The sequence below is a fragment of the Calonectris borealis genome, chromosome 3 (assembly GCF_964195595.1).
Source record: "Calonectris borealis chromosome 3, bCalBor7.hap1.2, whole genome shotgun sequence".
Classification (NCBI taxonomy): Eukaryota; Metazoa; Chordata; class Aves; order Procellariiformes; family Procellariidae; genus Calonectris; species Calonectris borealis.
In genome coordinates, this window is record NC_134314.1 from 60,233,949 (window position 1) to 60,245,738 (window position 11,790).

General features: G+C 40.5%; 1 protein-coding gene across 8 annotated transcripts in view; it reads left to right on the forward strand.

Moving 5' to 3' along the window:
- NCOA7 (nuclear receptor coactivator 7) overlaps window positions 1–11,169 on the forward strand; it is a 103,706-nt gene extending 92,537 nt beyond the window's left edge. For 7 of the 8 annotated variants that reach the window (XM_075145776.1, XM_075145774.1, XM_075145780.1 and 4 more), the window contains 6 exons: window positions 1,179–1,326; window positions 5,844–5,969; window positions 6,453–6,605; window positions 7,164–7,259; window positions 7,933–8,006; window positions 8,888–11,169. In XM_075145776.1, coding sequence (XP_075001877.1) covers window positions 1,179–1,326; window positions 5,844–5,969; window positions 6,453–6,605; window positions 7,164–7,259; window positions 7,933–8,006; window positions 8,888–9,023 — 733 coding nt within the window. In that variant the 3' untranslated portion in view covers window positions 9,024–11,169. Of the gene's footprint in view, window positions 1–1,178; window positions 1,327–1,405; window positions 2,881–5,843; window positions 5,970–6,452; window positions 6,606–7,163; window positions 7,260–7,932; window positions 8,007–8,887 lie in introns of those variants that run through there. The other variant, XM_075145781.1, reaches the window with a different exon arrangement.
- The last annotated feature ends 621 nt before the right edge of the window (window positions 11,170–11,790 follow it).

Genomic DNA, 11,790 nt, shown 5'->3' on the forward strand with positions numbered 1-11,790 from the left:
AAATATCTCACTTTGACTGTGAATTAGTATAGCTGTCATGAGCGGGCAACAATTTCAAGGCTGTCAGTTTATGCAGTTAGAACTGACATCAGATTCTAGCCCTCATTGGTAGGAGCGTAGAACAAAAAATGTAGACTTGATTGGAAAAATCTCTGGAATTATACTAGTGACCCTGAACAAAATCCAACAATGCTGAAATGGTGTTTTAAGATTATTTTTGTGTGTGTGTGTGTGTGTGTGTATATATATATATATATATAAAAAAATCCAAGTAACTTGAAATAATAGGGGGAAAATGTCTAAATTTCACTAAGATTTTTCTTGGTTTGTATTGATCAAGGAATTGCTGGACAAAACTTTCTGGTGAATAACTGGAGAAAGATCCAGTGTCATAAGTAGTTACTATCTTTCTATCTGCCCTCTTTAATTAGGGTTTGATTTTTTTGCTGGCAATTCAACTTTTTTTTACAGTAGATCCACTATCGTATTCCTGTCTGAAATTGCATGTGTTCATTTTAACTTTAATATACTACATAAATTCCTTCTTTAGAAATTGTTTCACTTAGTAATTGTTTGTTATGGATGTTGTCAAAAGACAGTGATTGAGAGCTGACTACATTTATGGAAGTGCATACACTGCTGGTATTATATCATTAGCAAAACTGTCAGTAACTGCTTATTTTCATTATGCTAACAGAATGAAGAATTGTTTTGTGGTTAGTCTCTATAACTTTTAGAACGCAGCTAGAAATGTGGCGTAGATTTTACTGGTGATATCTTACGGCTTGGTTTATGCAGGAAGTCAAACTAAATAATGAAAGTGACTTTTTTTTATGGACTTCTGTGAGCATGATCTAATACCAAACAATTTGTCGTCCTGATATGAATTGTGTGGGACTGGACAAGCCACTTAGTTTTTGCATGATGCTTTGGCTGTGTGTATAGCAAAGGGAGGAAAAAAAGTATTGTGGGGACGGAAAGCAGAGAAACCTTGAAGTACTTCAGGCTGCCGGTGGAAGGAGCTATTGCCTTGTGTGGTACGCGAGGGTGGAAGTACACGGGTATCCTATTTGTATGGTTGTCTCGTCTTTGTCATTGGGCAAAACCTCAATACTGCATGACGGTGCTGTGTTCATGGACCACTGCACAACGGTTGTCTCCTCCTCTTCTGTTTACAGGGTGGATCACTTGTACACATTTTTTGTTCAGTGGTCACCAGAAATATATGGGAAAGATGCCAAAGAGCAAGGTTTTGTTGTGGTAGAAAAGGAGGAGCTTGACATGATAGACAACTTCTTCAGTGAACCCACTACTAAAAGCTGGGAGGTGAGTGCTTACTGCCGTTGTATGTGCATATCAAGTGTGCATCCCCATGTTGAGAATCTCAGCACTTGCTCTTTTGATGATTTTTATGGTGTTTCTTCATAATGCTTGCTGCTTTATATAGAAGTCTCCTCAAGGCTTGTATCTGTCTCACAAGTGTACTCATATTCCTTCAGTCCTCCTTTCTTTTCTCCCTAGAAAGAGCAGGCAAACAATTGGGAGCTCTGTGGTGTGCAACCAGCAGAAGTTGTGTAAATATTTTGGTTATATGATGTTAACCTTTTGCAAAACTATACAGGTGTATGTTGTCAGTGTTGCTAAATTCACGTTGTAGTTATATACTACAAATAAAACCTCCAAAATACATATGTACACGTAAACACCAAGAGAGACTGGTTGAAATGGATTGGTATGTGATGTTGTGCCATACCCTGGCTTCTCAGGTGCACGCAGCAATACTGTTTGATTATTGGTTGTAAGATGGATAGGTTTTAGACTGGGAGTTTGGCTATTTCATATGGGGGCTTTTGCAGTCTGTTTTAACTACTTGGCATGCCTGTGTTTCTGTCTGTCTCTTGTGCATACAAAGCCTAGTTTCTAAGGGAAATAAGCTCACACACATTTTTTAATGATACTTTTTAATGCTGAAGCACTTGCTGTGCTAAGGATATGGGTTAAATTAAAAACCAGGTAAATCCCTAAGTGGGAAACACCTTGATGGTGATTTAAAAAGTGATCTGATTCTCTGTCTTAACCATAAACTTGTTTTTTAAAATTCTACCTCCCTATTCCCCTTCCCCCTCCGCAAGCATTTCTATCTTCAAAGTCCTATTTAGAAGTGGAGCTCGGGAGTGGGGCTTGTCATTTGAAATGTAGCAACATCACCTCTAATCCCAAATAGCTTTTATTTTTACAGTTTCATAGTTTCTTAATGTTGGTGCTTTGTGAACTGCAAGATGAAAAAAAAAAAAACAAAAGAAAGTCTTCATTCCCTGTTTTGCCCAGAGCTGAGTGCAGTCATATATTGCACTAGATTTCACTGTTTGGTTGTTATTTGCATGCCATTTTCATAAAACCAAAATGAAGGAGGAGGGCCAGTGATCTGAAGAACAGAGTTGGAGAGATCTGGCCACACTGGGAGCTTTTCTCTCATTGTTTTATTTAAATATGTATTGGGAGAAGAATTAGCTGGAAACAGCTCTTAAAGGTGTGTCTCTTTTATTTGTAATGTATTCAAGCTTTACAAATTTAAAGTAGGTCTGCCAGGAAATCTCTATTGAAAGTCCAAATTTGGGCATGATTACTGTGAAAGTTTCACTCTCCCTTGTGGGGAAATAGAAAGTGTGATTGTAGAGAAGCATATAAGCAATTTTATCCCAGCGTGCCACGGGCAGTAGCTGTCTGTCATGCTTGTGGGTGAGAGCTCTTGCCACTAGAGTAGGGAAGTGTGGTGGATACTGCAAAATAAACTGGTAGATGATGAAAGGGAAACAAATGCCTTCGAATATTCAAATTCTTTACTGTGCCAGACCTGACGAGGAGGAACCTTTTGTGGAGGTATGTTGAACTGTGTCCCTGTTTGAACAGCATGGATCTGATATAGCACTTCTGTCCTAGTGAAAAATGTGCTCCAAACTCAGATGAATTTTAACGGGGTATTTCCACCCCAGGTAGCTTGCTTTCTCAGTCCCATAAAATCTGTAAAAGATTTTGCAGATCCAGTTTCTGTAGTGGTTGATTCTTTTCATCTGTTTCTGCTTTTGTGTGGTCTGTAAATATCAGACCCTTTTTTTGCAATTGTTGACTCCAAACTTCATTCAAATGTGCGCTTCAGTTATAGACTGAATAGGTACCTATGCAGTGAAGAGGGGGGCTTGTCTGTCTTTGGAGTTGATTTGCAATTTACAGCTGTGTTAATAGATTTTCTGTGGTTGCCTGTGTCTGTGAGTTTGGTTGCATTTTGCTACAGATACCTGTTGCTGGTTGATTGACTGTGATACTACCCCCCCTCCCTGCCCCGGGGGGAGACTATTCCTAGAAAATAGTCTTCAAAAGAGGAGTTGGGTACTTTTGATATAAGGTGAAAAAGGTATTCATTTTAAAAAAAAAAAAAAAAGTAAAATAAAATAATGGCCTGGGAGATGAAGAGGGAAGGAAAACCATTCAGGAGGTGGAAAAAGAACAAGGATAAAAGCAGAAAGACCATTTTCCTTTAACAGTTTGTTGGTGTTTTTTTTTTCTTTAAATTGATCTTAATTTTGCAGTGCAAACCTTCCCTGAAATTGGCCATATGAAAAATTTTCCAGCACAGGATTCCCTGCAGTTTCAGAAGACCCAGAACTAGATCCCACTGAGCCTGGGCTGGAGGGGCAGGATGCAGCTGTACAGCTCTTCTGGTGTCACCGGCAGGAATACCTATACTGCCCAGGTGTGCAGGAGCACTTAACAATGTTAATTTTGCAGGCTGAATTTTGCCTTCTGGTGGTCTTTCCCATCTTTTCCTAACCCCGCTGTGTGCATTGGAGCACCAGTGCCCAGGTGCCCTGCTCAGGGCGGCTGCCCTGGGCTCAGGTCCAGGCATCTGCAGGTGAACGCAGGCTGGATGTGAGTGCATGCAGTGGATGTGTTGCTCGCGTCCCACTGGAGATGCTAGGTGTGACTGACGGTATTAGGGCTTTGTCCTACCGATGGTGAACTCCTCACCAGTCCTGGTCTTCATGAAAAGCTCCTTCTCTGTGCTTTGTGGTGAGGTTAAATCTGCACCTGGAGTCAGTCCAGTGGATTTGTTTTCTCGCCTGTGGGGCAGGTGTGCGTAGGACCTCCAGGCACTTGACAATTGTCTTGACTGTTGACAGCTTCTGCAAGTTCAAGGTGCGGAGGAGTTCTGCAAAACTTTATCCATGTGTAACATGAAAGTCATTTGGAAGCCATATTTACAGGGAGGTGTGTGGCAGCAGTGCGGTGTGCTCTGCAGCCACATCTTGAGGTTCCTGCTCCAAGGTAAGACTTCTGTGGTGATATGCTGATGGAAGGAAGGCGGTTTAAGGTTTCCCGTTTGTTTTGTAGTTAGGCCTCTTTGCTTCCCCTTTTCTTCCTCATCAGCCCCATTTCTGAGCTCTTGCTGTTGCTTCCTGTTTGCCATGGTGGCACCGAGCCCCAGCTAAAGCCGCGCTGCCGTGCACAGTGTGCCTCCCACTGCTGTGCGGAGCCAAGGCTCCTGTCACTCGCTAAGCACTCCGAGCTGCACTGAGGGGTTAGCAGCTTTCCAGCCGTGCCACGTGCTGCTCTCTGCCAGCCAGAAGGCCAAGCATCCCAGCAGCAGCTCGTCAGGAGCCAGGAGACCTGGACTGCTGCTAACAAGGGGCGAGGTGGCATCCTCCCCTCTGCAGTGAGCTCCAGGCACCGTGGGTGCTGCCAGCCTGGGACCTCCTGCCCCACGCCACGTTTGGGCTCCTGTTTGCTGCCTGTGCCGCGTGGAGTTCAGAATTTGTCCCCCGACTCTCTCAGCACCTTGTAGGCTGCCGAGTCCTTTTATAGGCAAGCATTAAGCGTATGGACTCGCATTCTCATTTTGTTTCCAGCTTTATGGGAAGAGGTAGTGTGGCTTACTTGTAGTTGCTGGAGAGAAGTCTGTGCTTCATTTTACAAGTATTTAAATTCAAACCTGACGTTAGAAATATTTATATGGAGTCACGTTTTAGAATACTACAATGTGCTCTCTTTATGAAGTCTTAAGCAAAGGAATATATAGAGGTTTCCAAAGAGCTGTTTGATCACTTTTAACTAAGAATGTATTTTTATAAAGACCTTGACTCTCAGAATGAGTATTTTCAAGAACTTACATAAACTGAATGCTCAAAATCTTATTCATTACATTTCCTACAAGACAGGACTTTGAAATATCTGTTCAAGTTGATTTTCATTTTTACTTCTTTGTGGTATTCATTCTGTTACAGTTTGTGTACACAAAACCATGTCCGAGTCACTAAAGAAAAAAAACAGGAAAAAGCTGCTGTTTTAATAAAAAGGAGAAGTGAAATTTTAAACTTTTTCATATTCTCATGCATTAGCACCTGAGAAAATAATTAATGTACTCAGCTGCATGAGAGAAAACAAAGAAGCTTCTGTGTCCTCCTTAGACTCCCACAAGACATCTAGTTCAGATGCGTGGAGTGTGCCTCAGAAGAAGTAGGTGCACTGTAGCCTTCTGACTTAGAAGCAAGTGCGTCTGAGGCCAACCACATGATGTCACCTGCTTACCTCAGTGTTTATTAATCCTGAAAGGACTCTACAGCTATGGGAAGTCACCAGGGCGTGAAAAAATTCTGGCGGTGCTGTCTCAAAGACACCTTGCCATTTGGTTAAGGCTGCCTGTGCTTGATAAAACCATCCCATACAGTGGTTTTGCTCCACACAGTGTCACAGCTGAGGAGTATGTGGTTTTAAATTAATTTGCTTCAACAGAGGATTGACAGTGTAAGAGCTATGCTTTAGGTTGGACACTTGCTCTCTTGCTTCAGATCATTACTGTAGAAGAAGCAAAACGACGAAAGAGTGTTTGCAGTTACTACGAAGAAGATGATGATGATACTTTGCCTGTCTTAAAGCATCACAGTGCCCTCCTGGAGAATATGCACATAGAGCAGGTATGGCTATGTTAGCTCAAGTTTCCTTGTTAGCTGTGGTGCTGTCTCTGCCAAGTGTGGGACATTCTGCCCTCTGGAGGCAATGCCAATGCTTTTTAAGAGTTTGGAAAGTACTTAGTATGTTGGAGTGTCCTTTTGCAAGGTCCTGTTTGCTGCAGCACTGGCTTGCCTGGAAAGCTTACTTTTATGTTTTGCAACTCTGGACTTTGATACTGATATTGAGGACTGGCAACTCTTTCAGTGCTCGGAGAGGGGGTGCCAAAGAGTTTTGAAGTCTCTTTCACAGGTGATGTGAATGCAGACAGTTGGGCTCAGAGTACAAGGCCACATGCATGTGGCAGAGATGTTAAGCTCCTGGCATCAGCTGCTCCCTTGATAACCATTTTTTGGCTCAGAAGCCTCTGCAGAAAGGGAATAGTCTGGGGCACCACCTGTGACCCAACCAATTGAATATGTAACTATTTCCCCCTGTTCGTTGCCCAGCTTGCCCGGCGCTTGCCCGCACGAGTGCAGGGATATCCGTGGAGGCTTGCGTACAGTACACTGGAGCACGGGACTAGCCTGAAGACTCTGTACCGTAAATCGGCATCTCTCGACAGTCCAGTTCTCCTTGTCATCAAGGATATGGACAACCAGGTAAGGAGTGTTTGTTCTGCAGGGGTTGGACTGAAAGGGCAATGTTCTAGCAACATTATAAAAAGCGATCAGTATGAGAAGTGCTAGTCATACTGTGAAGTGACATCATACCAAAATAAGACATTGGTGCTTTCTTTTATATTTTCTACTGCTTAAACTAAACTTACAGGTAGGAAAGTACATCAGCACTGATAGAAATACGCCCCCCCCAGCCCCAGCTTCATAATTGCAATGAGTGCTCCTTTTAATAGTGCCCATGGAAGTATCTTCCTTAGGTATCTCAGTTAATGAGCTGTGACAGGTAATGCATCTGTGGAGGTCTAGTACTTCAGTAGCTCCTGGAGTCGGCATTCCTGTTGCCATTGTTGTCATCTGGCTTTTAACTTGCAGGATACAAAAGATTTGCAGGAAGATTTGCTCATCTGATGTACTTTACTGGTTGGTTCTTCTAATATGAAACACCAGTTGCTCTTTAGAAAGTAATTTGAAATGTTTGGGGTTTTTTCTTTTGAATTTTGCACTGTCCTCAGAAGTAGTTTAATCATTTTATTCTGACAGATATTTGGAGCATATGCTACACATCCCTTCAGGTTTAGTGACCATTACTATGGCACTGGTGAAACATTCCTCTACACATTCAGTCCAAATTTTAAGGTAAGTGGGTGTTCACTTTCTGAAATAAGATTTTTGGGTTCCACTTCTGAAACATTTATGAGATTTTTATGAAGACAGCATATTTGAGTTTAGAAGATATGCTGGCTGTTGATGAATGCAGTTAATCACTCATTGCTTCTATTCAATGCTTTAAGCAAAAGTGGCTCTAATTATCTGAAGTGCCAAGAGGACAGTCTGCAAGAGTGAGGAGAGGGTTTTAAGTGGATTGAAGGGGGAAGCAGGGAGGAGTAAGAAGTGGACTGTCAAAGACTCACCTTGAAAGGCAATGATATCAAGAATAGGGTATAATTTCATATATGCTTAAGATCACAGTGACAACAAACCAGACATAAGAGTGCTACTGAAATACCCCTTAATGTTCATGGCTTGTGCATTTTTCAATATTGAACACATTGTTCCTTTCTAACGGAATGCCTGTTGATTTAGAGATGTAAGCAGAATTTTAAAAAGGATTACGGTGCTTTGTTCATAGTTTTAAATCTGTATTATTCCTTTACTTTCTACCTATTATCTTTTCTTCCTCCCCCTTCAAGAAAAAAATAAAATAAAATATCACCACACCAAAAAATACCTGCTGAGAGTCGGTCCCCAGTAGTTTCAGAGTACAAGAATCCTCACAGTCCAAATACATTTTGGTTTCCCCCCCCCTCAGGTATTCAAATGGAGTGGAGAGAACACCTACTTCATCAATGGAGACACCAGCTCTCTGGAGCTCGGAGGTGGAGGGTGAGTGAATGTTTGGTTTTCAAATAATGTAGCTGATTTTTTTTTTTTTTTTTAATGAGAATAGGGACAATGGTAGTTGCAAGAAAAACTAATCAGTAAAATGGCTGAACTTACTTTTAGTAAACTGTTTAGGGCAGATACCTCAGTAATCTGATTTCTGTTATAGTCCCAAAGCAACTTCCATTGCTTAGAGTGACTTATGTTGGGCAATGAATTTTTTTTTTTTTTAATTGAGATCGGAAAAAAACAGATGTTTTGGGTAGATACATATCTCATTGCTGAAGAGGTTTGCCTCTGGAAGATAATCTCTACATGGCAGTTTTGCCATCAGCTTCTAAGATGATAAATTGTCATTATTCTGTTGCTACACAGAGCAAGGATACAGACAGTGCTTAATCAGGTCCCAAATGTCAAGGGTGAGGGGGTGTGAAATCAAGGGCTAAGGCTATACGACTAACTAAAGCTGACTGCAGGCTGCACCACGGGACATCTGGGCATGGTTTGCATTGGGAGTGTATAAACACCCCTCCTCCTCCTCCTCCTCGTAAACCAGAAGGGGCCATGTTCACATCCAAGCCAGGGAAGCGCCCTGGTGTCGGTCACAGCCACAGCCAGCGGTGCAAACAGCCGAATGGCACGGGGGGCCACGGGCACACGCTCGGTCCTGCGCTCTGCCCCGCTCGCTGGCGCAAACAAAAGCGAGGGGACTGCTCCACGAGCTTCTTGGCAAGTGCTTTGCCAGCATTGGGCTCTTCACACTTGGTCTAAGAGATGCTGAGAATTACCTAGATTCTCTGTATTGCTCCTCTGGTTGTTTCTACAGCTTCCAGTATTTTTACTGTTATATATAACCTGAAATTTGTTGTGTATTTTCTTTTTAGTGGCCGGTTTGGCTTATGGTTAGATGCAGATTTGTATCACGGGCGAAGCAACTCCTGCAGCACCTTCAATAATGACATCTTATCTAAAAAAGAAGATTTCATAATACAAGATGTAGAAGTATGGACATTTGAATGAAATATTGACTGCCTTAAGGACCGGATCCATTAGGCACTTAAACGCTAACTAGAAGGTGCAGGCTGCCTCACAACATTACATGCTTTTTCCTCAAGTTTGTACCAGAGCATGACTACGCAAAAAGACCCAACCAACCCAAGAAAAAACAGAGCTGGTTTTGAGAGGCAGTAAGAGACAGAACAGTAAGAGATCAGTCTAAAGTGTTTTTTACTTCCTCCTCCAATACTCCTCCATTGAAGATATGATGCTTATGAAAACATTCATGGTGTATAAGTTGAAAACTTTTTCTGTAACTGTGAAAAAGATCCTGTGGGAAAACTGTAACTATCTAGTACATTCCATGTGTATTTATGTTCAACGTACAAATGCTAACCAAAAATAAAAGGTTACTTTACCAAAATCTACAGCATACTGTTTGCCATGGAAAAGAATCAGAAATAGGTGTACACAGCACTTAAGGGAACATGTTTTTTAAATCTTTTTATTTATTGTTATTGTATAGCAGATTTTTTTTTTGGTAAATGTATTAGCTATGATTTTTTTCTTTTAATATTTCAAATCTCAATTTGATAAATAATTACTATTCAGGTAGCTTTCTTATGCATTGGCATTTATTCTGAATCAATTTATTTGATTTCTGAAGTTAATTTTTGTATTTTTATTTTGTAAATGAGATTTGGTTTTCATTTTACCCTAATTAGAGGGTTTGTTTTCTGGCAGAAACACTTTGAGTGCATAATTCTGTTTTGCTTTTTTTTTTTTGAGATAAGGGAGAAGGTGGATGGTGCTTCTTATTAATTCTGCTGCCACATTCTTATTAATAGATTATTATTTTGGCAGTGTATGGAGACATTGGGCAAACTGCCACCTGGTATAGACTGTATCAGCTCTGTTGCAGTCAACAGAATTGGGACAGCATGCTCTGAGCATCTGCCCTAGTATTATTTGACTGTTTACGAAGGACACTTCTAAGAGCGGATTGTTTTTCTGTATCACCACCAAATGATTCAAAATAAGCCACCCACTGTGCTTTTATGAACACTTCCCTACAAATTGAAGAATAACTGCTTTGTTAAGGAGAAACTACAATTGAGATTTAGAGAAGAATGCTATTTCCCTAACAGGCCAGGTCATGTTAGTGTAATACTTGTCGTTTTGGTAATTATATATATGATTTCCTTCTCGAAAAAGACTTGAAGCACCAGGCTGGCTTAGGATTTGACAGGTAACTAAATATTCTTCTCTGTTTTTCATGAAATAATCAGATACTTTTCCCTCTTCCCCCTCAACACTGAAAAGAAAAAACAGCATGTTACAAAATGAAAATTTCAGTAAATAGAGTGTGATAGAGGACTGGCTATCTCCACTGCTTGCTACAGAATTCTGCTTTCCCATTATGCTGCGGTTTTGTTTACACAATCCAGACCCAACCAACATTAGGATGCTGTCCTGCCCTGAGACTCGAATGTGTCATGGTCCTGAGAAAGGCGGATTTTAGAAACGATAGTGTGCTTCTATGCATTAAACAGTACAGTCTAATTTTGGAATATTATTAACTGAGTAATACAACTCAATTTAGTTACTGTTCCTCCCTTTTTAAAAAAAAAAAATAGAAAAAAAAGTCAGCCAAGTGGTTCTCTTTCAAAAGCATTACTAAATCTTAACCCTGCACAGAAATTTCACAGTCTAAAAGCCAATGCTATATACAGTAAGCCTGTAACACGCTGCACGTGAGCCTTTCACACTTCCCTTCTGTGTGGTCTGCTACAGCCATAAATAAAGTTCTTATTGGTAATGCTGTAAAATATTTTGGAAGTTGCTAACAGCATAACGCTTTGAAGATACCAGGAATATCTTAATACTGTTTGCTCTTTTAAATGGTGGCAGACCACTTAATAGTTTAAAAAAAAAAAAAAAAACCAAACTCAAACTAACTAAGTTCAACATTTTACATACATTTCACTATTACTACCTACAACTTACTCCATTATATTATCCTTGTCAGAGCATATCTAAACGCTGTGGTCTATATTCAAAACAGTGTTGTTCAATCAAAATTCTGTGACCCTTGAAACTATGAATATTGAATATATGTAATGCAGTGCTACCACAATATTTTCAATAAAGGAATTTATGCATTCAGAAACTTGTTACAGATGTTTTGTCTTTTATTCACAAACTTTAGTACATTTTAAAGATGAAAGAATGCAGCTTAAGTTACAGGTTATGCTGACAAATATCTACGCCTGCCCTCAAAAAGAGGATTCCAGCAATATCATAGTTCAGAAACATGGCTAAGAAGTTGGGGGCTTTTGTTTTTTGGTTTGGTTTTTTTTGTTGTTGTTTTTCTTGTGTGGTATGGCATCTCCTAAAATAGAGCAGTGTTTTGAGTTCACTCAAAGACAGGCTGTGACAAGGGGGTAAGAAATACCAATAATCCTGTTCCAGTTTAACAGTAGTTTAACTAGTAGTTCTCGTTGCTTCTCTCAGCTGTAGCGAATGACATGTATTCCCTCGTCGTTTTTGACCATCCTGTTCCCAGAAGTCAAAAGTCTCTGTACATAATTTTTGTATGCACCCTTTTTATGTTGCTAAAGTGTTCATTTATTTTTTCTTCTGTCCAAGCAAGACAAAGGCATACAATGTCTTAAAAGTACTGGGGGGTTGGCTTCATTGGTTTTATGGTATACAGAGGTGGCATTAAGAAAAAACAAACTACGATTACGCAAGAAACGGAACAAGTATGCTCTCTGTGACCCTTGCTTTG